This window comes from Topomyia yanbarensis, chromosome 2 (genome assembly GCF_030247195.1).
Source record: "Topomyia yanbarensis strain Yona2022 chromosome 2, ASM3024719v1, whole genome shotgun sequence".
NCBI lineage: Eukaryota > Metazoa > Arthropoda > Insecta > Diptera > Culicidae > Topomyia > Topomyia yanbarensis.
The window spans coordinates 124,657,062-124,683,666 of NC_080671.1; the positions used below are offsets into that span (position 1 = coordinate 124,657,062).

General features: G+C 44.0%; 2 protein-coding genes across 3 annotated transcripts in view; one reads left to right on the forward strand and one right to left on the reverse strand.

Annotated features, from left to right (window-relative positions):
- Positions 1-2,085: 2,085 nt before the first annotated feature.
- LOC131680755 (S-adenosylmethionine sensor upstream of mTORC1) lies at positions 2,086-3,637 on the reverse strand. Of its 2 annotated transcripts, XM_058961466.1 has the most exons (3): positions 3,167-3,637; positions 2,521-3,113; positions 2,086-2,462 (listed from the first exon to the last, which is right to left on the reverse strand). In XM_058961466.1, the coding sequence occupies exons 1-3, from the start codon at positions 3,461-3,463 to the stop codon at positions 2,411-2,413; spliced, it is 942 nt and encodes a 313-aa protein (XP_058817449.1). In that variant the 5' UTR covers positions 3,464-3,637; the 3' UTR covers positions 2,086-2,410. The 2 variants fall into 2 exon arrangements, with proteins under 2 accessions (XP_058817449.1, XP_058817447.1); XM_058961464.1 differs by having other exon boundaries at positions 2,086-3,113.
- A 5,852-nt stretch (positions 3,638-9,489) lies between these two features.
- Positions 9,490-26,605, forward strand: part of LOC131680759 (G-protein-signaling modulator 2) — a 34,759-nt gene continuing 17,643 nt past the window's right edge. Inside the window, exons 1-2 of the mRNA XM_058961469.1 lie at positions 9,490-10,070; positions 11,263-12,002. Coding sequence (XP_058817452.1) covers positions 10,026-10,070; positions 11,263-12,002 — 785 coding nt within the window. The 5' untranslated portion in view covers positions 9,490-10,025. The remainder of the gene's footprint in view (positions 10,071-11,262; positions 12,003-26,605) is intronic.

The following is a 26,605-nucleotide window of genomic DNA, read 5'->3' on the forward strand; positions in this document are numbered from 1 at the left end:
ACAATCTACTCAAAAAATATAACAAATCAGTATTTTATAAGTTTAGAGTAAAAATCATTTCAAATTAAAATGATTCGGTAGACTATTCTGGTTTAATAAGCGATCTACGAAAAAAGTTTCGAGTGGTCAAAGTCACCCCGGTTTACGGTACCCCACGCCAACTTTGACACCTGATTCCACGAAGGCTATAAGCAAACTGGCTATACCACCTTACTTACTCTTACTAGGAACTCTAAATTGAATTATGGTTAGGGTCGCAGGTCGATAAATGCCGAATTCTCGTCTTCACACGGCTCCAAAGAAGGCGTAGGGTACATTTGTACCCCAGTGCAACGTTCTGGGGTTAATACAGTCGACGGAGTATTTCTAGTTCAGCAACCAGCACTCGTTTGACTCGATGGACTAGATATTTAAGAAACGATCCGTTATTTATCAGCAAGGGGACTGATCATCTACATGTGTATTCCAACAACGCGTACGATCCCGTGAAATCACGGTAGATTGCTAGAACAGAAGTATTTATTGTGTATTTCCACCTGCTCCCATGTCATAAGAAGTAACAAAAACTAGACCCTCGTCTTCATTCTCCACATCTTTTTGACTTTCTAATTTTGTGTATTTTATTAGTTGTAACGACATTTAATTAGCAAGGGACTGGAAGGTGTGAAGTATTTTCCAATATTTTGAGCCATAGTACTTAAGGAAGAGCAAGGAGTTGAAGGAAGAAAGTTTAGAAAAGCGTGGAATACGGTCATATGAGCAAGCTTAGCCGGGGATTTAAACGTAAAGTCACTTAGTGACTTATGCTGTCGGAATCTCAGTTTGTCTACTAATTTTCATTGTTTCTTTTTTCGAGATTATCTGGGGACCTATACTCACAGTCATGTCACTTAATGATTAGAAGGAATTTTTCTTCTAGTCACTAGGGGTCCCTGGTGTTTTTTTTCCTTTTACATGTTTGTCTTCGCTAAGACAGTTTGAATTAAGTGTATTGTAAGACACTTTTTCGCTATTCGTCGTTATGATCATTCTAAAACGTACAGATAGGCTCCTAATGAATCTCATGGTGACCAGAGGCCCAGCGACTCCTAAAATCTTCAATTACAGCACAATTTCCATTTCGTCGGTAGATAGACATTTGTGGGAAGCTGACAAGACTGATTAAGGCTACGATGGATGGTGTAAGGTGTTGTGTAAAAGTTTCGGGCGGCCTCTCTGGCCCGTTTGAAACACGCAGGGGACTAAGACAAGGCGATGGGTTGTCCTGCCTGCTGTTCAATATGGCGCTGGAAGGTGTAACGCGAAGAGCGGGGTTCAACATGCGGGGCACGATTTTTACTAGGTCCGGACAGTTCGTGTGCTTCGCTGACGACGTGGACATAATCGGTAGAAACAAAGAGACGGTAGCAGATATGTATACCAGACTGAAACGCGAAGCAGCACGAGTAGGACTGAAGATAAATGTGTCTAAGACGAAGTACATGCTGGCTGGCGGAACCGAACGCGATAGGGAACGCTTGGGCAGTAGTATTACGATCGACGGCGACGAGTTCATCTATCTAGGCTCATTGGTGACTGCAGACAATAACACCAGCCGGGAGATCAGAAAGCGTATTATCTCTGGAAGTCGTGCTTACTATAGGTTCCACAAAACTTTGAGACCCAGGAAGCTTCACCACCGCACCAAATGCGCCATGTACAACACACTGATTCTACGGGCACGAAACGTGGACAATGCTCGAGGAGGATCTGCAAGCACTCGAAGTCTTCGAAAGAAGGGTGCTGAGAACGATCTTCGGTGGTGTGCAGGAGAATGGCGTGTGAAGAAGGATGAATCACGAGCCTGCGCGACTCTATGGTCCCTGCCAGTACGTTTAAATCTCGCTTAATCGTTAAGCGAGGGTGAAGAAATCGGCCCTAAGAGTAAGTACAATATTCATTAGGTGAGACCGAGATTTTAATTATAGTTGGATATATTAGTTATTCAATACGAATAAACGAAATGTTTGTGATATTTCTATTGCATTATGTTAATAATAAATAAAATACTTTTATTTATTATATTTTCTTATTTTTATTGCCTCAAAACGACAAACAAAAGTTTTAACACACCTTGTTTTAAAATTAAGCGAAGGTAAAGAAATCGACCCTAAATAAGTTGATATTTTACACCCCCTGGTTTACGCCGGTATATTTTTATGATTGCATACAAGTTGCATGCAATCCGGTTGAGTCACACGCTTCAAATTGGTGGCGCTGCTCACAGATAGGAGATATTGCGAATCTTTTCTTAAATCAAATATTTCAAAAAGTAGAAAGATACCCTACTTCAGCGAAAAACAGGAAACGCCATTTTTAACCTGCACTAGTTAGATTTTTGAACTTATGGCTGACTTTAAAAATCAACCCTTTACTTTGTCTGCCATCGCTCAACACATTTCGTCGTCAACGAAAGGTAATCCCTGAAATAAATGTTTTATTTCAGCTAAATCAACAACTGTATCGTCCTTCTTGCTATACTCTTGCTTAGCGCCGCTCAACGAACTCGTGTTGAAATCTTGCGGTATACTCAGAACAGTTTGCATATATCCCTCCTTGTGAATCGCACACCACCGCTGAGGTACTTCTTTGAAAACAGATTTTCTAAACACCATGCAGGTCACATGTTCCAACTTCTCAAGTTTTATTCTGCTAAATCCCATTAGACCGAGCGTATAACGCCAATTTTTCATCAATTTGGCATTCGCCCCCTGGTGACAGGAGTCTGGTGTGATTACCAATAAAATTCCTTCTGGCTTCAGAACATCGTAAGCTTTTTGACAGCATTGCAATCGTTGATCGGAAGAGGGAAGGTATTCAAGCAGTAAACTGAACACAACTGCATCAAAATGAGACCTGGTAAGACTATCGGCGGAATGCGAGTCGAGAGGTGTTTCCAGAAAATCGCAATACCGCACCGTATCATTAGCTGGGGCTATGTCGATCGCGGTGACGTCAAAATCTGCAAATGCAGCAAACGGATTATAGCAACTTCCAACATCAAGCAAATTAATCCTTTGCGTTTCGTAAACATCATAAAAATATGTATGCTCTGGATTGATTGTCTTCATTATCTAAAATTTAAATATAATATATTGCAAATTTTTGTTAACTTTCCGATACTTACCTTGTCTTCTTTTTCTCGGAAGAAATTCCTCAGACCAAGCCCGAAGAAATAATCCCGACAAGAGTTCACCACCCATTCAATACGACTGTTCGTCTGTTTGCTGGAAATTTCCATGTTCTTGTCCCAGTGGCAGGTGGCCAGTGTGTGCATTGCATGAGCATACTGCTTCAGCAGATCGCGATTGTTTAGATGTTCCCTCCAAACTTGGACCGGTTCGGATGATTTAGTCGAATCTCGGAGCTGCTGATGCACTGATTTAATGAGCTGCGATAGGGCAAGTTGCTCGGCTGATGCCATGTAGTCGTTCGGTTATCCTATATCTACGCTCAATTTGCTTGTTATGCCTTATTCGACGTTGTAGTACTTCTATTATTAAACTATTATGATATTATAGATACTATTCAATAAAAAATAATGACAGACTCAGAAAATTTCAAAAATGCGATACAAACGAATGTTGATAAACATATCCCCTTCAGAAACCACTGCACATGCTAAAATCTGTTTGCTCACAATTCAGTTATTTTTCCAGGGGCACACACTTAAACTCCGTTACCTACTAATAGGTAATTTTAATTTGCCGTCCTTATTCCGCTATCAGGAAAAACGATAGAAAGGTATGATTTTTTTAAAATTAATGTGATCTCACGTGTTTTTTTTTGTAAACGCATACTGTCAAAATTCTCTTAATAATAAGCATACTGTCAAAATTCTCTTTGAGAGAAAATTCTGGACAAACCGTAATTCGCCGAGAACGGTTGTTACAATTTATTTTCTATCTCGAGATATTCTAGCATTTCGTCGAGTTCTTGCTATATGTATCACGAGTGCGATCGACACAAAAACAAACGTCAAAACGTTTTCTCACTCGCACTGATGCAAACTAGATGGGCGCGTAACTCAACGCACGGCCCGGTGGCGCATGACTGAAAAGTCGCAATGTGAATTTAAGAAAAGATTCGCAATAATGAAAGAGAAAAGTTTGCTCATTCATCTACACTAATAAAAAATATCACTGTTATATACATTAATTTTACACTTAAGCATATGCATTAGAGTGGGACATGGTTATATATAAAAAAAAAAAAAATTTCGCTCCCAATAATTTTTTGGGTCCCATTTAGCTCCCAGAACAACTCTGCAGTTCGATCGGTGAAACTATATTTTTGCGCCAACATGGGATTTCGTATGGGGAAAACGTCTTTTTCAAATTAATTCTTCCAAGAGTCCCCCGTTACCTCCTAAAAATAAATAGAAGTCTGACGGATGTGCAAGTAGCGACTTTCGCTTCCCTCCTTCTACCTCTCCCAGCTCACGGCGTATCCGCAACGGCACCCATCAGCTACCCGTCCTGCCGGGGAAACCCTACATTGTATCTGCAAGCGGCCGCTAGCTGACAGGAAACTCGACATAAAACGAATATGCCAGCCGTGTTTCCAGCTTCCGTCCAATGCTAAAACGATAGTCCAATGCTAAAACGATTCATGACTGCCTCAGGTGTAGACAGCTGGGAGCTTTTAAACCGCCAACATGTTGAATTCTCCTTTATCAGATCGGACTCTGCCTCTAGGATAGATAAGATTCTTGTCACATCGAATATGCGAGGATGGATTCGAACCGCAAATGTTGGTGCAACGGCTTTTTCAAACCACAAAGCATACATAATTCGCACTGTTCTTCCAACACTTGGAAATCCACCTGGTCGGGGAATATGGCGTATGCATCCAAGCCTGGTTGATGATCCAGCGGTCATTGAGGAACTGCACGTGAAATGGGGTATACTGGACAAGGCATCGACGAAATTATCGTACTTGGATAGACTGGTGGATTCAATTCGTGAAACCTAAACTGATATTCTTCCTAAAATGGAAATCGTCCATTCAAAGGCGCTCATACCATGATGCAATGGAATTGTACTACGCCATACTTCGTTCAGCATATGATCGGTATTATGGTGATCCCCGTCAACTGGAAACAATCAATCACATTAAAGGACGGATGCTCTCTTTACAGCGTAGCTATTCACATCGCACGCGGTGTTGGAACGAAATATACATAGCAGAAAAAAAACACATCAATTTTTCACATAGCAAACCAGAATAGCCGACGAACCGAAACCTCGATTAATATACTACAGAATGGAGATGATACAATACGAGAGCCAAATGCGATACACCAGAGTGTGCAAGAATACTTTGTTAGCTTGTACTCTTCCACGCACGACGACTTCAGTGAAAATGAGGACAATCAGCGAGTAATGGATGAAATTTCTTCAGGCGAAATTCAACAAGCAATCAAATCGAGCAGCTCACGGAAATCACCCGGCAACGATGGCTTGCCAAAGGAGTTCTACCTAAAGGCATGGCAAGTGATTGAGAGAGAGTTTACTTTTGTCATCAACGAAGCAATGTCCTCTAATGCTCCCAAAGAATTCTTTAATGGAGTACTAGTGCTTGTTAGGAAAAAGAAGGGCGATAACAGCGTCAAAGCTTTCAGACCGATTTCACTCCTGAACTACAAAATATTCGCTAGAATAATCAAAAACAGAATTAATCCCTTGTTCCCTTTGGTGCTATCAAAACATAAAAAATGCTCCAATGGGAAGCGGAACATATTTGAAGCCACTGCTCGAATACTTGACCGCTGTTGTGAACTGTGAGCGTGACGTGGGAATGCACTGCTGGTTGCTTTTGATTTCCACCATGCTTTTGATAGGGTAGAGTACAACCTCCTGGCAAGCACTATGGCATAAATGAATTTTAATCCTGATCTGGTTAACCTTCTAATGTACTGTACAAACAACAGTTTTTCAAGGGCGCTTATCAATGCCAAACTGGGAAATGAAATAAAAATAAGGAGATCGGTACGACAAGGGGATCCACTAGCAATGCTTTTGTTTGTAATCTATTTGCAACCACTGCTTGATAAACTGCACAGAGAATTTCAACATGCTGTTTTGAACGCCTACGCTGATGATATTTCTATGTTTCTCGGCAGTGACTATCAGGTGCGAGCTGTTCAAAACACCTTTGAAGCATTCGGATTTGTTTCTAGGGCAAGAATAAACACCCAGAAAACTAAAGCCATAAGGATCGGTTTGATAAACTTGACACCACAAAATGAGTGGTTGCAGATAAAAAACACAGTGAAAATCATCGGAATACATTTTGCTGAAGACTTCTCCGACACAGTTGAACCTGGTTTTACGAGGGTTCCAAACATGTATGTGGATGAACAATGTCCGAAATCTGAATCTCGTACAAAAAGTCATTTTGATAAATACCTACATAACATCGAAGCTATGGTACACAGCATCTGTAATTCCACTTCCAAACAAGCATAGTGGAAAGTTTATCTTGAGAATTGGATCATTTCTATGGTATTGGAAAAGATGGACCAGGATAGCTTTCGAAACGCTGATACTTCCCACAGACAGGAGGGTTAAATTTACATTCACCACCGATCAAAGCCAAGGCTTTACTGACAAATCGAATGATACAAATCGCTTCACATCTCCCTTTTCTTTGGAGTTTCTTACAACACAACGCCAATCCCCCAAATCTACTGGTCATACCCCGGAAATACGAACACATTCGAACAGTGGTGAAAGAATCTGCTTTTCTAACTGATGAAATCGCAAGAACGCCTAGCTACAGTATAATATACTGCAGCATTCTTAAAACTACTGAAGGAACCGAAAATAGTGAGGGAGAATCCACTACGCGACCGGAAGAAAGTATTTAATCACATCCACTCCAAGTATTCAGTTGTTCATCGCAAGCTAATTACCAACGAGCTATTCTACAAAATGAATAGACGAGCCGACACCGACTGCAGTGTTTGTCCTGATCAAACGGATAGCATCGAGCATCACCTTCTTCAATGTAGCGAAAACAAAACTATCTGGGTATACCAACGGAACGTCTTCATAGCGATTGATCGACGGCTAATGCAACTATAATCTGAGGATTGAATCTACCCAGTTATCCAACACTAATCCAGACGGACACCATGGCTGATATTGAAGGAATTCTCCCAGATGTTATGCTACATGACCAGTATATTAACGAACCAAAAAACAGTAGAAGGATTTAAATTTTATTTACAATGTAACTAAATAAGTAATAATAAGAGACTGGACAATAAATATTTACAAAAAAAAGTATACCCCAAACAACTAAAAAGTAACTTACTGCACGGAAGACCTCGACTGAGTCGAGTCTCTCGTTTTGTTTTATGGGGTTTTCGATTGATTGACACCGGTGTAGTGGGAGTGCACTGAAACTGCACCGTTTTTGCCATTTCTAGCAGAAGTGCAGAAAACTGGGTATGTTCCATTGACACTTCTGCTAGAAAGTGCAAAACCAGTGCAATCCACTACACCGGTGTCAATCAATGGAATATCCCATTAGACAACACTAATAAGTGCAAAAGTGACGCACAACTCAAAAGTACCTAAATTTAAGTTACAACAACTTATTCTTTCGGTTGTTTTACTTTTGCGTGTAGAATAGTTTTAAATGAACGCGTGCAGACTAGAGCACTCTACACGCAACCATAAAATAACCTACAGAATAAGTTGTTTTAACTTAAATTTAGGTACTTTTGAGCTGTGCGTCGCTTTCGCACTTATTAGTGTTGTCAAAAACAAAACGAGAGGTTCGACTCAGTCGAGGTCAGTAAGGTACTTTTAAGTTGTTTGGGATATACTCAAAATTAGGTAAATTCAACTTAAATTTAAGTAAATTAAACTCAAGGTTGAATTATTATTTTTGCCGTAGTTAAATGGAAACTACCTTCAACATGGTTTACCTAATTTTACCTTCCTGCACGATACCACGAGATTGAGTCAAAAGTACTGAATTTTAGGGTGTAGCCAAGAGGCCATGAGGTGTAGCCAAGAGGCCATGAATTTTAGAGTGTAGCCAAGAGGCCATGACGTATCCAAACGGACATGAAATTTGACTTATTCACAATAGAAATACGTCAGATTTCTGCTCGATTGGATACGCCAAACGCGTCTTGGCCGCACTCTAACCCGGTCAAACCATTCGGAATTTTATTCGGAATCCTGAATAGAGTCAGTATGGATTCCAAATCAAATGCAACACCCGATTCTGAGTCGAAATCGGATGTTGCATTTGATTTGGAATCCATACTGATTCCATTCAGAAATCCGAACCGGTTCCGGAATGAGTTTAACTGGGAACTACGCGGTAAAAAAACTTTACCCATTTTATGTATTCAAATTGCACATTTTCGGAAGTTATTCGAGTTGTCAAAAAATGGATATTTTTTGTTTCTAACAATGAGTACTTTTTATCCATTTCACAACTACTCGATGAGGTAATGCCATTGGGATTGATCTTAATAACGGGTCAAAAATCCTAAAGAATTATTTCAAGCGAGTTAACCTGCAAACTAAGTATCGTAGCGGAAACTGCAAATTATTGGCGTGCATCGGAGTCCGTGACGGAAACAGAACATTTCGGCAATGCTCCGAAAACAACGGCTTAAACGACTACTGAGGATGGTGCAAATATGTGCCAGTTCGGCATTTTTTTTAGCAGCCAAAAGATCCAGCCATCAAAAATATATCCAGTTGGCGGTTTTGTTTTGTTAAGTAGCTTTAGAATGGGCTGTCTATCTAGATTCCTATACTTTTATAAGGAGATTATAATGTGAAATGAATGTTATTTTATGTTTTTGTTTTTAAATTCAGAAATAATTCTATTGACAGTATTTTTCATTCTGGCGCGATTTTCATGAATGGGTATTTTTTACGCATTTTGTTGTAACTGTTCTGCGAAAAATAATGGGTAAACATACCCAGGTTGACGTGCAAGGTCTGTACTCATTTATGGCTACAAACTCTTTACCAATTTCATTCATTTTATTGAAAATGCGTAGTTTTCTACGCATTAATGGGTACTTTATTTTATCAGTGTAGAGTGCTCTACACGCAAACAAAAAATTCCCTAAAATTGAGTTCTTTTGACTCAATCTCGGGGTATCGTGGAGGAAGATAAAATTAGGTAAAACGTGTTGAAGGTAGTTTCCATTTAACCACGGCAAAAATTACAAAAGTCGAATCTCTCGTTTTGTTTTTGACAACAATAATAAGTGCGAAAGCGACGCACAACTCAAAAGTAAGTTAAAAGAACTTATTCTGTAGGTTGTTTTATTTAACCGTGTAGTGCAGACTCTGCTTCAATTCAGCCCTTCAAAATTGCAATTGCAAAATAGCCCTCCCTCAATGCTACCCTGTTGTGTGCTGTCACGTATTTGTCACACGAAAATGTCAACCGTTGGGAAGAGAGAAGACGAAAAATGAACAAGAAAACGAAGCCCGATTAAGTGGAAGCAAAACACAAGCAAAAAACGGGAGCGACGCGAATACGACATTATTTTTTCGTTCATCTGTTATCTATTCCGCGAAATTGACTTGAAAACGAAAGCTTGCGTTTCTTATCACTCCCGATTGATGATATTAGTGTGATTACAGTAAGTGTGTCCTAGAGTGAGCAAAAGACATCGGTTAATGTTTTCAAAATCTATCTTCCCTTCGAATACTCGTCGTGTGCGTCACCCATTTTTGTTTCTCAATCGGTTGATATTCCACCAGCAAAATATTAATATTGACGAAAAAGTCTGTATGATGGTAATAGTTTAGTAAATCAGCGAAAAATAAATATAGTACAGTGTGTTATACACGACGAAATACATCGTCTTCCGGGGATTGAAAGCCGTAACATAGATCATTGGGATACTGAATATAAGCATCATCTCCGCCATCGATTGAGCAACGACGGATATCCCACGACAGAAATCGAGATTTTCGACGAGTGAAGTAAAAATCATGTCTTCGCTTTCGGCTAGTGCTGAAAATCTCTCCAGTGATCAGGTAAATTTAGGGGTTTAATTAGTTTCACAAAACATGAATTACCAATATTGATTAGACAAGATGTAGTCTATTTAAACATACTGTTTTTTAATTGCCTAGTCTAAACATTGATATAGACTAAGGGGAAACATTGATTTGACTTCACTAAACCAGGCCTAAGCACAAGAGTTCTATCTAACGATAGATATTGTTTTAATCTGTCCTATGGCATTTTGGTTTTGACGTTCGACCACAGAAATGCAGTCGGTGCTACATTCGTTCAAATTGCTAGAACTTTTTTGGACAACTTGGACGTAGGTGAAGGCTTAAACGATATAAGTCTTCATTTTATCATATTCAAACTGCGACGACAGTGACTAATGCTAGGCAATACTTCTGACTCACTGCAGTCGAAGCTTTTGCGAGACGCATTCCTTACAACTGAATGTAATTTTCGAGAGCCACATAATTTCTACTTCCACATGCATTGAAAATCACTGCTAGAATTGTTATATACTAGATAAGAATTTAACATAAATGGTACGAAATTGACTTATCTTTCAAAGAACGTTTCTAAAGTTTAATTGCATGTTACTTTGTAATAGTAGTATAAATTGATCATATTTTAAATTGAAATTAAATTTTGTCTTCACCTACGCCTAACTTTCGACGTTTAATGCTCTAGAAAACTAATCTTGTAATGTATCGGAAGACGATTGAATCAAAAACGTCGCTTTGTATTGGTTAATTTCAAAAACCAATGTTTCAACAACACTGCGCTTGCCAAACCATAATAATTGGTTTCCGTTTCTAATTACAAGATTCGTGACTACGAGGGGCTGGTTGCTCGGTCAAGAAGAAACAAAATGTTTCGCTAATCCTACTCATCGGCTTGTCTCTGCTGGTCTGGTCAGTGCTGATGAATCATTTAATTAAGCAGCACCATAACGGCCCTACCTACGTGGTTGGTTATTGTAAGTGCGATTCTGTTTTTTTTTGTTCGCCTGTGCGTAAACGAATCATTCGTTTTGCGGATGTTTAATTACTGACGTTCTTCAGTTTTCGCACGGATTTTACTGCACAGGGCGTTTGAAAGGGAATGTTATATAAATTGTTCAATTGAATGCCATTTTGAAATTGAAGTATAGTGAATGTCCATCAAAAAAGTACCGATTTAAACTAATTTCCTTTACCTTTTTCCTGTTTGATCTAGAACAACGACGGCTCGTCAATGTGTTTGGAGTTGGCGCTAGAGGGCGAGCGCCTGTGCAAATCAGGTGACTGCAGGGCAGGAGTGGCGTTCTTCCAGGCCGCTATCCAAGCAGGAACCGATGATCTACGCACGCTGAGTGCAATTTACAGTCAGCTTGGAAACGCCTATTTCTATCTGGGCGACTATACCAAAGCGATGCAATACCACAAGCATGACCTAACCCTGGCACGCTCGATGAACGACAAGCTGGGCGAAGCCAAATCGTCCGGTAATTTAGGCAACACACTCAAAGTGATGGGACGCTTTGATGAGGCGGCTATTTTCTGCCAGCGACATTTGGCCATCGCCCAATCACTTGGAGATCGTTTGTCGGAAGGGCGAGCGCTTTACAATTTAGGCAACGTGTATCACGCTAAGGGAAAGCAGCTCGGTCAAAAGGACCCGGGTGATTTCTCCGACGAGGTGAAGGAGTCGCTTATGCAGGCCGTAGATTACTATCAGCAAAACTTAACACTGATGAAGGATCTAGGCGATCGGGGAGCTCAGGGACGAGCCTGTGGAAATCTAGGGAACACATATTATCTTTTGGGAAACTTTGAAACTGCCATCGAACATCATCAGGAACGACTACGCATCGCCAGAGAATTTGGAGACAAGGCAGCGGAGAGGAGAGCCAATAGTAATCTGGGAAATTCACACATTTTTCTGGGACAGTTTGAGCAAGCCGCCAATCATTACAAGTAAGTGATTCTAATAAAATTTACAGCAAACGCGTTGTATAAAATTAAATTCGGGATCCAGTACCTACCTCGCAATGTACCGCTCGAATAGTAAGACAGGTGAACAGAGCGATCCATCGTTTGGTAGTACTCCGTCATCTTCACCATCAATGGCACAAACAGATCCAGTGCGATATAGGTAAACGGTCTAGTATACGTGGCTAGCCAGGTTGCAGGAAGTGACGCCATCCGTGGAATTCTACGGACTGCTTGCAAACAACCTTCCGAACAACCGCTCTGAGTCGAGGCGCATATCACTGTTTCTGAATTTGCATGCTGAAACTTTCGGTGATAAGCTTCCACCATCAAACTCGTCACCCGACGATTTTCAGGTAGAATAACCAGAAAATTCAGGTATACACTCACATGCCTGGCCGTTCCCCATCGCCATCTACTCGAAGAACGTCGGCACTGTCAATGAGTGACGTCAACCGGTACAACGGGCTGCTTTTATCGAAAGCTTTCTGTCCTGCTTGTGATATGTTGCAGTTGTGAGAAAGTACCGCGAACTCCACCGGGTAGGTGTGCTGTGGTTCTAGTTTTACCAGGAATGCTTTCGCTTTTCGCAGTTTATCTTGTGTAAGATACCTAATGTTCATCACACCACCGTAAACTTTTTGCTTCAAGTTGCAGTCGTAATGGTAAACATAGGCGATAGCTCTGTGCATTCGTTCCTACTTTGAAAACCACTCGTCGATCATTAACGGTGGCGCAGAAACATCATAGTGAACGTGACAAGCGCGTAGCTCTTCAACAATCTGCCGAGGCACCCTTAGCTTCGGCCACTCGTTATCGGATAGTAGAAACGCAGGTCCTTTGAACCACACTCCTTCAGCGTCCAGGGATGGACCACTCCCCTATTTTGTAGCAGAGTCTGCCGGATTCAGCTTCGATGGCACCCATCGCCACTCGTTCATATCGGTCGACGTCAAAATTTCTCCGACTCTACAAGCCATGAATTGTGAGTATTTTTGAGGATACGCTCTTAACCACCGCAGATGAATCAGACCACAAATACCGCTCGGTTACTGGTACTGTATGGGACTTCAGAACAAAACGCATCAATCGTACTCCGAAAATCGCCGCCTGCAACTTTGATCGCGGTATCGTCAAAGGTTTCAACAGTGGAACCTTGAGCGTGGTTCTACTGTGAATGAGAGGGGAAAATGTATTAAACTTGTACATCAATAGTTTTCAAAAAGGTGTAGATAAGAAAAATGTAGGGGTGGTCACGGCTTGCCAGGACGTCCTGGACTGGCACATAGGGTGATCAGCCTCGGGCCCGAAGAGAATCTATTAGTTGGGACTTGGCAACACGGTACTCTGCGCACAGCCAAACAACATGCTCGATGTCGTGATAGCCGTTCTCACAAACACAATGATTACTGTCAGCAAGCCCTATACGACGGAGATGCGCATGAAACGTGTAATGGTTGGACATAAGCCTTGACATCGTACGAATAAAGTCCCGCTTCACATCCAAGCCCTTAATCCAAGCATTCGTTGATACCTTCGGGATAATAGAATGTAGCCACCGTCCCAGATGCCCATTGCTCCATGAAGTTTGCCACCTTTTGAGCGTCCTCTGACGAGAGATACTGAAAAATTCTTTGAAGCAAATTGGCGGAACCGAGAAAGAATACCCGCTAAGGATGCCAACTGATCTGGTCCCTTGCGCGTGGCTGTCGCGTCTCAAATAAGCCGCACTTTTTCCGTTTTTTTTCGGGTTCACTTTTGCTCCCAGTGGCAGGTACCAGAAATGCTTGAGATCTGCTGTTTTCAACTCCTCGTCGGTAACTTCGTGCGCATAAGCCTTTTTGCTGGTACTCCTCTGTTTGTTGCTTTATATTCTCCTTAAGAGATAGATTCCTAGCCATTCGACGTTCCAGGCATTCAAGCCTGTGCAGCGTCATTCCACAGCTTTCTGGAAACTGGATATCGGCGTACTTGCACAACAATTCCGATTCATATCTCTCTTCCGAACGTACAGTGGTCTGCTGCAATATCAGCAGTGCTCGTTGGTCTTTCGGAGATACGAGTTCGACCGCTGGTTTCGTTGCAACATCCTCGAGTGTGAAATAATCATTCATCAGCTCGTGTAGACTATGTTCGCTGTTGCATGGAAGTTAAACGAATTCGCTGACACGTCACCGCTCCCTCCATACACGAGATGAGTTTTTTACGGCAATTGGCTCATCAACCCTTCCTTTCTTTACTTTCAGCGGAACAGAGAGTGTTTGCTCAGGCAGGGTCATTCTATTCTATTCTAACTCTTACACAGCCAGTATTGAGAACCATTATTCTTTAGTGTTTTTCTTTATTTTTTTTCCATACGTTTATTTGACACGGCATTTGCAAAAGCTTTTTACGCCAGTTTTTTTTTTTACATAGTACGTTACAAAAATCCTTAAGACTAATTTTAACTATACTAGTAATTTGTCTAAAACTAACACTGAAATCACTTTATTGTATGCTTTTTTCCTTACATTGTTATATTTCATAATGATCTAGTATTTTTTTGTATTTATTTACTTTTTTTCTGTTATTGTCTAAATTTAAAAACTGAATATTCTAGGAAACTTTAATTGGTGAATGATTAGACTTGGATGAGAGTATGAGGAGATGAATTTAATTAAATTTTGACAGACGCTGTTTTTAGAAAATGATAGATAAGTTCCATGTATAGAGGATCGCGATACGCCAGGATGTCTCTAACAGGAACATGGATTGGTCTTCCTCGGACTTGTAAAGAATCTACTAATTGTGATCTGGCTTCACGATATTCAGTGCAGGACCAAACAACATGCTCAATGTCATGGTAACCCTCTCCACAAGCACAATGATTACCCTCAGCGAGCCCAATACGATGGAGATGCGCATCTAAAGTATAATGATTGGACATGAGTCTTGACATCACACGGATGAAGTCCCGACTTACATCCAATCCTTTGAACCATGCCTTCGTTGATACTTTAGGGATAATTGAGTGTAGCCATCGTCCCATATCTCCATTGTCCCAAGATGTTTGCCAACTAGCAAGTGTCCTCTGTCGAGAAGCGCTATAAAATTCATTGTAAGCGATGGGTCTTTCATATATTTCACCATCTAGTGCACCAATCTTGGCTAAATTATCAGCTTTCTCATTTCCCGCAATAGAGCAATGGGCGGGGAGCCACACTAGGGTAAATTTATAACATTTTCTTGTTAGGTTACTCAGAGATTCTCGTATCTTCCCCAAAAAGAATGGATCTTGATTATCAATCCTCTTTGAGCGTAGAGCTGCAATTGTGCTGAGACTATCAGTGAGGATAAAGTAATGGTTCGGGGGTAAAGTATTAATTATTTGCAAACTATAGTGAACTGCTGCTAGTTCCGCTATATAAACAGAGGCGGGTTCTGCAAGTTTGAGAGAAATTGAAAAATTATTGTTGAAAATACCGAAACCAGTGGCCTCACTGATTCGTGACCCATCAGTGTAAAACATTTTAAGGCTGTTGATATTTACTTGTGAACATTTTAGGGATCTCCCGCGAGCGTAGATGATCCGGAATTCCACGAATCTCTGCTTGCATGGACGTGTCGAAGAATAAAGTGGATTCAGGAGTATCTAGTATATTGACGTATGTGGGAACATACCTAGCAGGCGTTATTTCTTGTGACATGTGATTGAAATACACTGTCATGAATCTGGTTTGGGGTTGGAGCTCAACAAGTCTTTCAAAATTTTCAATTACCAGTGGGTTCATAACCTCACATCGAATAAGTAAACGAGAGGAGAGATCCCAGAATCGGTCTTTTAAAGGAAGAACTCCCGCTAGTACTTCAAGACTCATCGTATGGGTCGACTGCATGCAACCTAAGGCAATTCGTAAACAACGATACTGTATCCGTTCCAGTTTAATAATGTGAGTGTTCGCAGCTGAACGGAAACAGAAGCACCCATATTCCATTACTGAAAGTATTGTTGTTTGATACAATCTTATCATGTCACTTGGATGAGAACCCCACCATGATCCAGTTATTGTTCGCAGAAAATTTATCCTTTGTTGGCATTTCGTTATTAGATATCTAATGTGGCCTCCCCATGTGCCTTTAGAATCGAACCAAATTCCAAGGTATTTAAAAGTCAGGACTTGGGCTATCGTTCTACCAACCAACTGGAGCTGAAGCTGAGCCGGATCACGCTTCCTTGAGAAAACGACCAACTCTGTTTTCTCCGTAGAGAAATCGATGCCCAGTTTTAAAGCCCAAATTGATAAATTATCCAAGCTATCTTGCAATGGTTGTTGTAAATTTATAGCTTTTGGTCCTGTGGCAGAAACCACCCCATCATCTGCAAGTTGTCTTAGAGTGCATGGGCTGACAATACAATTATCAATGTCATTCACGTAAAAATTATAGAAAAGGGGGCTTAGACAAGAGCCTTGTGGGAGGCCCATGTAACTTATTCTGAGTGTCGCCAAATCGCCATATGAAAAATGCATGTGCTTTTCTGACAATAAATTGTATAGATAATTATTTAATATCGGTGAAAGACCACATTGATGTAGCTTCTCCGAGAGAACATCAATGGAGACTGAGTCGAATGCTTCTTTTATGTCTAAGAACACAGGCGCCATTTGTTCTTTTTTTGCGTAAGCGAGTTGGATTTCTGACGAAAGTAGCGCCAGGCAATCATTCGTTCCCTTTCCTCTCCGAAAACCAAACTGGGTATCTGAGAGCAAGCCGTTCGCCTCAACCCAATTGTCGAGACGTTGTAGGATAATTTTTTCCAACAATTTCCTGATGCAGGATAGCATTGCAATCGGTCGATACGAGTTATGATCGGAGGCTGGTTTTCCCGGTTTTGGAATGGCGATAACTCTCACTTGTCTCCAGTCACGCGGGACAATATTCTGCTCAAGAAACTTGTTGAATAAATTCAACAAGCGTCTTTTTGCTAGGTCAGGCAGATTCTTCACCAAGTTGAATTTAATTCTGTCTAGTCCCGGAGCATTATTGTTGCATGAGAGGAGTGCAATTGAAAATTCCATCATTGTCAAAGGCGAATCTATGAAATCGTTACTTGTGGGAGCATCGCGAATGATTTTCTGCGCAGGAGCAGAATCTGGACAAATTTTCTTGGCAAAATTAAATATCCAACGATTCGAAAAATCTTCGCTTTCATTAGTCACGTTACGATTCCTCATTCTTCTGGCTGTGTTCCAAAGAGTACTCATTGATGTTTCTCTTGACAAGCCATCAACGAAGCGTCTCCAATAACTAGACTTTTTGGCACGACGGAGACTGTCAAATTTGTTTTGCAAAATGAAATAATTTTCAAAGTTCTCACGTATACCCCCTTTCTGTTTCATAATTTCTTTGTAGGCAACTTGTTTAGCTTCATATGCATCAGAGCACTCTTTGTCCCACCAAGGATTAGGGGGCCGTCTATTTATTGTCATTCCAGGATTGCATTTCGTTTGGGCTTGTTCTGCTGCTTCAATAATTAAACCCGCTAGGAATTCATATTCTTCGGTAGGGGGTAGCTCTTCTGTCGAAGCAAGAGAAGTGGAAATTAATGTTTCGTATGTTTTCCAATCAATATTTCGTGTTAAGTCATAAGGAACATTGATTGAATTCGTAAGGCCTAATTCACTGTTAATTGAAACAACGATTGGCAAATGATCGCTACCGTGAGGATCAGGTACAACCTTCCACGTGCAATCTAACCGAAGTGATGTCGAGCACAGAGATAGATCTAATGCACTTGGACGTGCAGGAGGTCTTTTTTTTTTTTTTTTTTTTTAACAATGGAGAAGACCTTTATGTCCTAACCCAGTACACGTGCTATTGGTAGGGTCCAATCTACCGCACGGGGTGCACTGGGGGCGTGTCGGACTCGAATGGTGACCAGCCATTAATACCGACTAAACTCCATTGGGCTCCGCCATCCATCCCCAGGAACTACCTTTCGGCATTACTTCTGGGGGGATGGCCGTACTTAGCGTACGCTCTCACTCGTGCCTTACATTATCGCACACTCACTCCCATCTTGGCATGGGTAGACCATACCTTCGTCTATCATCCGCCAATTCACTCACTCTAACTCCTCGCCTGCTGCTCGGCGCTCCATGCTCTCTGCAGCCGGCAGGCAATCTGAGTGGTGGCAGTCGAAACTGCGTTCCACTTCTCTACCGCTTGGCACATCCCCTGTACAAGGGTATCAGGGGTTGTGTCCAAGCCGCAGACGCCTAGCATAGCGCCTCTTTCGACGTCGAAGCGGGGACATACGAATAGTACGTGCTCCGCAGTTTCGTCGACACCTGGGCAGTCTGGGCAGACTGGGGCCTCAGCGTGCCCAAACCTGTGGAGGTACTGTCGGAAACAGCCATGGCCTGACAGGAATTGTGTCAGATGGAAGTGAACTTCCCCATGGGGTCTTCCCACCCAGCTAGATATGTTGGGTATCAGCCGGTGGGTCCACCTACCTCTCGACGAGTTGTCCCATTCGCGTTGCCATCTGGCGACCGAGGTCACCCTGGCACGCTCACGGACTCCCCTATTGCCACGCAATTCGAAACAATCTTCGTCTTCCCGGATGACCAGCCCGACTGGCATCATACCCGCTATCACGCAGGATGCATCATGTGATACCGTGCGGTAGGCAGATATCACTCTGAGACACATCAAGCGATAGGTGCTCTCCAATTTGCGACGGTAACTGGTTACTCCCAGTGCCCTCGCCCAGGACGGTCCACCGTACCTAAGAATAGATACGGCGACACCGGCCAGTAGCCTGCGTCTACTGGCGCACACCTTGGAGCTGTTGGACATCATCCTCGATAATGCCGCAACAGCCACCGAAGCCTTCTTGCACGCATAGTCGACATGACTGCCGAAGGTCAGCTTGTCGTCTATGATGGCCCCAAGAATCTTCAGACTCCGCTTAGAAGTTATCTCAACTTCTCCCGCTTGGATAACTGCTTGTTGTGCCGACTTGCGGTTATTGACAACAACCACCTCCGTCTTGTGATGGGCGAGCTCTAGGCCTCTCGCGCTCATCCATTCCGCTACTATGCTTATCGCGTGTGTCGCCGTTAGTTCTACCTCTGAGATTGACTCCCCGTAGACCGCCAGGGTGACATCGTCGGCGAAACCGACGATTTTCACACCCGGAGGGAACTTTAGTCTCAGAACCCCGTCATACATAAGGTTCCATAGTACCGGGCCCAGGATTGAACCTTGCGGAACTCCTGCGGTAATAAGAACACTTTGCTGACCGGCATCGGTCTCGTATAATAGTACACGGTTCTGGAAGTAGCTTTCCAAGATCCGGTACAGGCCCACCGGCAGGCCAAGCCGGTGTAACGAGAGCGCGATGGCATCCCAGCTTGCGCTGTTGAATGCGTTCTTCACGTCAAGTGTCACTAACGCGCAATATCGAATGCCCCGCCTCTTCCGTTGGATCGCTATCTCGGCAGTCCTTACCACTGAGTTGATAGCGTCCACCGTGGACTTTCCCTTTCGAAAACCGAACTGATTACTTGACAGGCCCTCCATACCTTCTGCGTATGGAGTTAGCCTGTTGAGGATAATCCTCTCAAGTAATTTGCCCGTCGTGTCAATCAGACAGATTGGTCTGTACGCCGATGGGTCGCCAGGCGGCTTCCCGGCCTTCGGCAACAGTACCAGCTTCTGCCTTTTCCATCTATCCGGAAAACGGCACTCGTCAAGGCATCTCTGCATAGCCAACCTGAACATGTTCGGGTTCGCCATGATTGCTGACTTGAGAGCGCTGTTTGGAACTCCATCAGGCCCTGGAGCTTTATTCACCGCTAGAGAATTAGCAACTGCAAGTAGCTCTTCGTTCGTCACCGGGGCCACCATGTCGTCCGTACCCGCCGTGCCTTGCGGCGCTGGGGGCCAGGGACTTATGGTTCGGGACGGGAAGAGTACTTCGATAATTCTCGCCAACCGTTCTGGCGACCGTTCAGGAGGTGAGGAGCCCCCTTTGGTCTTTGCCATCACGATCCTGTAGGCATCGCCCCACGGATTCACGTTGGCCTCCTCGCACAATTTGTCAAAACACGCTCTCTTGCTGCGCTTGATGGCCTTGTTAAGGGCCGATTTCGCAGCACGAAACACTTCACGTCGTTCCACTCTACCCTCCTCAGTGCGGGCTCGCTGCATCCTACGTCTAGCTTGTAGGCAAGCTGACCGTAGGGCTGCGATCTCAGCACTCCACCAATATACCGAGCGTCTGCCATTTCTTGGCAGGGTCTTCCTCGGCATAGTGGCGTCGCACGCGCGTGATAGAACAGCTACCAGCGCATCCCCGCTTAGACTGTCGGTGTTGACCTCCAGTCCCAGGGCCGCGGTGAAAACTTCGCTGTCGAAGTGATTGGTCTTCCACCCGCGTACCTGACAGGGATTACCCGCCCTAGAATGCTGCACACCAAAGTTGATCTTGAAGCGTATTGCTAGGTGATCACTATGGGTGTAGCCTTCGTCTACCCTCCAGTCCATGTCTGGGACCAAACTTGGACTGGCAAACGTTACGTCAATCCACGACTCGACCCCATTCCTACGGAATGTGCTAGCGGAACCATCATTGACTAGCACTGCGTCGAGTTTCGCAAGCGCCTCCAGAAGCGCTTGGCCCCTACCATTTGTATAGCGGCTGCCCCACTCCACCGCCCAAGCGTTGAAGTCACCCGCTATGACAAACGGCTTTCGTCCCACCATGTCAGACGAGAGCCTATCGATCATCTGGTTGAACTGTTCTATTGGCCACATAGGTGGGGCATAGCAGCTACAATAGAACACACCATTGATCTTGGCAATCGCGACACCCTCCGCAGAGGACTGTACTACCTCCTGGACCGGGAACCGACCCGTTGCACAGATTGCCGCCATTCCAGACCCGTCCGCCACCCAGTTGCCGTTGTCGGCAGGGACGTTGTACGGGTCGGATAGAAGGGCGACATCTGTCCCCGACTCCAATACCGACTGCCACAGTAACTGCTGAGCAGGTGCGCAGTGGTTAAGATTCAGCTGTGTGACGATTGCCATTACTTCCTCTTTCCCGCCTCCCCGAAGGGACAAGCAGGTCCGCCCATAACATGGTTGCGGCCCTGCTTCTTGCTAGCGCAGATGAGACACTTGGGTGCCCTCTCGCATTTCAGCGCCTTGTGTCCCTCCTCGCCGCAGCGACGACACAACTTGCTCCTGTCTGGGCCCTTACAGTCGTATGACTTGTGGCCTGGCTCCAGACATTTAAAACATCGGTCCACTGAAGGCGGCTGGAGTATGCTAACTGGGCATACTGACCATCCGATCTTCAACTTCCCTTTGTCGGTTACTTTCTTGGCTTCCGCGGCCGGTAACTTGAAGTAAGCTACCTGCGTGCCAAGCAACCGCTCCCTGATACGTACAGAGTTCTGATCGATCTCGACGCCGCACTGCTGCTTAACGGCCGAGACGACGTCCTCTGCGTTTGTGATCTCGTCCAGTTGCTTACACTGGAGAGTCACTTCCGCTCCCAACGACCTCACCTGAGCGCCGTTTCCCAAGACCTCTTGGGCCAACCTCCTATACGTTACTCCATTGGATTGTGATCCACGCTTCAACACCAAGATCATTTCGCCATCTTTGGTGCGTCTGACGCTTCGCACATCCTGTCCTAAATTCGAGAGGCTTTCAGCCGCCCGCATCGATTTTAGGACATCCGCATAGCTGCCCCCGTTGGTTTTCACCAACAGGGCCTCTCCTCTATCCCTCGCCTTCTTCTTAGCGGGTCGAGGTGCGTTGGACTTCCGCTCCCTGCTAACCACCTGCCATTCGCCATCTTGTACCGATGGCGCCGGCAGGCTGGTGCCAGGTCGCTCCGCAGTGCGCGCCCGATTGGCGGCTTTCGCCTTTTTTGGCTGGGAGGTCGCCTTCTCGGGACGCCGCCCTGCGGGATCCTTCGCACCCGGATCCGCACCACCCAAGCGACGTTTGGCCTTGTTGGTTGCCCGTCGTTTGGCATTGCTGCGCGTGCCTACATTAGGCCTAGGCCGCTTCGCAGTCTCCCCCTCCATTAAGCGTTTGGTGGCCGATAAGGCGAAATCTATCGCCTCCTGCGCCATCGTCGCTCCGCCATGGAAGGAGAAGGCCTCGGTTTGGATACCGCGGTCAGCCTTCTCTCTTTCCGTCCACCTCTTCATGTAGGCTACTTGTTCTTGTCTTGCGACTCGAACAGCCTGACGAAGCACCAGCAGGTTCTGTTTTAGATCCTTACTGATGTTACTCCTCCCGCTCGTGAATTCGATGATGCTATCCAGCTGCTTGGCAACTTCCTGCATCGCAGGTAGTGGTCCGCCAAGCGTGCTGGTAGTATCATCTCCTACCACCTCCATTTCACCATTGGTGCCGTTATTTGCGGCCACCTTCACTCCGCTGTCAGCCCCTGTTGGGGGAGACCTCGCCAGACCCCCTTTGGCAAAGGGGTTCAGCGCCGTAAACACTTCCGCCTCCTTATCGCATACTTTTTTATTGTTATTGCAAAGACTCATATTAAGACCCACGAGTTGCGCGAGAAAATAGGTCCGCCACGCCAGAGCTCCGCATTAACGTGGTAAGAGACACTTACTGTGGGGGGTGCCCAGGTACCCCACAGGCTCCGTTAACGATCGGGCATCATTTTCACCCCCCCGATCATTCATCCCTCGGCACGGATCGCTTCACGCCTTGGAATTGGGGTTACCCCGTTTGGTGGGCCCATATCACCGGAACGGGTGGTCCGTAGCGCTATTGTATGCCGGCAACTACACGGCCCCCCTTCCCTGTCAGCATACGACCATAGTCCCAACGAGTTGGCTACCCGAACATTCCTATGGCTACTCGTATCCCAGCCGGTTCCGCGGGGAGGTAGAGATAGGAGTTCCTGGGCAAGAGGCTAAGGACCACTGTGGCTAACCACCGGGTCTGTATTGCGCATTGCCCAGGCATTTGCCGGCCAAGGAGGTCTGGGGATGCGTGTTGTTTCGCCAGTATTTAAAACTGTCATATTAAATTCGTCACAAACATTGTATATCAAAGAGGATCGATTATCATTGTAGAGGGAACCCCACAATACTCCGTGCGAGTTGAAGTCTCCCAGTATCAGACGCGGAGCAGCCATGGATTCCACTACCTCAAAAATTTGACGTTGTCCAATTTGAACTTTGGGAGGTATATATATAGAAGCGATAGACATGTCTTTGCCTTTAATATTCGTTTGGACTGATACAGCCTCAATGCCAGCAATCATGGGGATGGTAATTCTATAGAAAGAATAGCACTTTTTAATTCCTAGAAGCACTCCTCCATATGGGGTGTCTCGGTCTAGGCGAATAATGTTGAAATCATTTAAGTTGAAATTAATGTTTGAGGTAAGCCATATTTCACATAGAGCAAAAGCATCGCATTTTAAATTATGCAGTAAAATTTTTAAAGAATCAATTTTTGGTATGATACTTCTGCAATTCCACTGTAAAACAGTGATGGAGTCTTTCACCTTAGGAGTTGAATTAACCATTGAAGGATATAATTGCTGCAAGGATGGGCCATTGAGCAATCAGCTGCTCTAAAAATGTTCTAATTGTTGGGAGGAAAGCTGAAAGTATACTCTTTAGTGGTTCAGAAATATTGAATGCTTTAAAAATCCAATCAACAATTTCAGAAAATTTCAATAATCCTACCCCCGGCTGAGGCTCAGAGGAAGTCGAAATTTTATTATTTCCAGTAATGGTGTTCTGTTTGGATTGTACGTTCCCAAAACCGGGTGGAATTGATTTCGGTTTTGAATCGGAATTTTTCGGTTTTGGGCGCAGTTTATCTATTGGTGGAGAAATTTTAAGGCCCTTGCTTGGCAGCTTGGGAAAAGAAGACTGTTTTCTTTTTCTGGAATTTCCGGGTAAAACAAATGATGTACCTTCGCACGCTCCGTCAGAGTCAGACTGTTCCGAAAATAGAGATGTGTAAGTGTTTTCTAAGAAGATGGGTTTAGGGGTAGCATTTTTCAACATTTCTGCATAGGAGCGCTTAGACCTCTCCTTCAAGGATCGTTTAATTTTATCCTCACGCAATTTATAAATGGGGCATGCAGGGAGCTCATGCGAGTTTTCTCCGCACATTAAACATTTTTCTGAATTTTCATTGCATGTATCCTCTTGATGAGAACCCCCACATTTGCCACACCGTGCCTTATTGGAACAGTAAGTGGCTGTGTGGCCAAGCTGTTTACAATTAAGGCAATTCATTACACGAGGGATAAAAAGGCGAACAGGGAGACGAATCTTATCGATAATGACATAGTTGGGCAGCGCAGACCCAGCGAAAGTCACTCGAAACGAGTCAGACAGTCGATAAACTTTTTTATCTCCTTCGTGTGATACTGAATGCAATTGCTTGCATTCAAGTATGTTTACGTCTTTAAGTATGGTGTCTTTGAAACGACCAACCCCATGCTTAATTATGTCATCAACAGTCAAACTCGATTCTGTGATGACCCCATCAATTTCAATTTCCTTTGAGAGAATATACGCTCTATACTCACGCGTAAAAAGCTCGCAAGAAGCAATTGCATTGGCTTGTTTGAGACTACCAACGACAATGCGTATTTTATCTTTATTAACTTTAACGATCTCTTTTACATCTGAGAATCGCGAAGTCAAATCTTTCGAAATTTGAATGATATTTAGCGCCTTTACTTTACGCCTAATAAATACAATCCATGGTCCCGTTGACGACTCTGGGTAAATTTTAATTCTACTCGGGTTTACATTTTCAACAGGCTTAGGGGGAGGGTCTGTTACTCGTTCTCCCATCTCTTCATCCATTTTACCTAGCAAGAAAAACTATCACAAAAAGGAATGAAAAATATACCTGTTATACCGGTAGAACACACCTCATGTGTTACGTTGTAAACTCGGTGCCCGTTGTTTGACAATGTGACACTTGCTGTCCAACTTCGTCGCGTTGCTTCTTCAGTAGAGAAATAGGCCTACCTGCAACACTTCAAAACTCTCTCCGGTTAAGCTGCTCGTCGGTATCACCACCACCAGCGCGCTCTCTCCGTTTCCACCACCGCGGTAGACAAATGTGGCTACCTGTGGCTTGCTGCGAAAATCCCACTGTCGATGCGGCACTTTTCGGTGCCACTTGTTTTCCTTATTCGTCGTACCACTTCTGCGGTAGACAAATAGAGCAAATGGGTCTACCTGTGACGCTTCCCCTCTCGTCGATTAGAATTGCTCGACGACACCAATACAAAATATTTTTTCTGTGTGTACAGACACGATCACTGTCGACCTCTGCCACCGTGGCAGGCAAACTCGTCCACCCGCGGCTTGCTGTCAAAACACCACTTGTCGAGGATGCCGTTGACCACGCCTCCGACGTATCAACTGTCGACTCACACCCAACAAACTGGTCCCTCTCTCTCCCACAAAAACGCATACATCGCCTCGCACTCCGTCACTCTCTCCAGAACAAAACCTTCCACCTGGAGGCACAACCGTCTCGGCCGGTTGCAAAAACTGTTATGAGTGTTTTTCTTTAGATACATTTTTTAGATAGTTTAGATACATCGTCTAACTAGACACCCAGTTGGTCCTATAGTTACTGACGAGATGAATTCGAAACACAAAAATCAAAATTAATTTAAGTTATGTTTTGTGTCCTTAATACACAAATTAGTTTAGTCCAATTTTCCCTTTTGGGAATTAATGTTGCGTAGATATTGTTATTCAGAGAGACTAATGTTGCACATTTTTTCTCGACATAACTTGTCATGTCAGATCCAGGCAAGGCCTACTTTAGCCGACCAAGTTTCTGAATTCATAAGTAATCGTGTTTGCTTATGTGGTTTTCGTTTGAAGCAAAACTGAGTCAGTTTCTAACCCCAACTGCTGTCAAAATGTATGAACTGACAGCGGTTGGGGTTAGAACCTGACTCAGTTTCGGGTTCAAGCGAAATCGCCATTAGGCAGTGTCATTTTTTTTAACTGTGCGTACATCGTTCAGTTTCAGTCGCTTCGCTTCTTCCGCGCTTGATACCAGCAGCTGCAATTGCTTCGAGTCAGTTTCTCTTGAGACATCGCCTGTCGACATTAGATAGAGTAGGACCCTATTGCCACTAACCCCAAGATCCTTGGCGAGTTGCTCTTCAACAAGCGTAAGATGTGATCCATCATCGAAGAAAACTGTAATTACCTTCCGTGACCAATACAACGTCACTGGCAAGATACGAAACATCAACAAAGATTGATTTGTTGAGCGATGCATATGATTTATAGTATTTCGCGATACTATTTCTCCAGACGTTCAGTCACTGCGGTTGGAATGTAGCAGAGGATGGTGGCGCCAGGTACATCCGTTGATTCTGCATGGGCTGGTACAGGGACAACTCCTACAGCCATGCGCGTTCAGGAAGCCACGGCACAGCTGGTGACTGCGCCGTCTTCCAGCGATCGTCCAGGGAGAGCGCTTTGAATGTGGCATTCCCGTACACGATGTCCCACGTCTTTGCAAACGTAGAAAGAGACTGAAGTCTCGCT

Excerpts from the sequence above, each read along its gene's own strand:
- LOC131680755 (XM_058961464.1), bottom strand. The coding sequence starts at position 3,463 with ATGGCATCAGCCGAGCAACTTGCCCTATCGCAGCTCATTAAATCAGTG. Across the intron at positions 3,114-3,166 it reads TCCGAGAAAAAGAAGACAAG|ATAATGAAGACAATCAATCC; the intron begins GTAAGTATCGGA and ends TTTAAATTTTAG.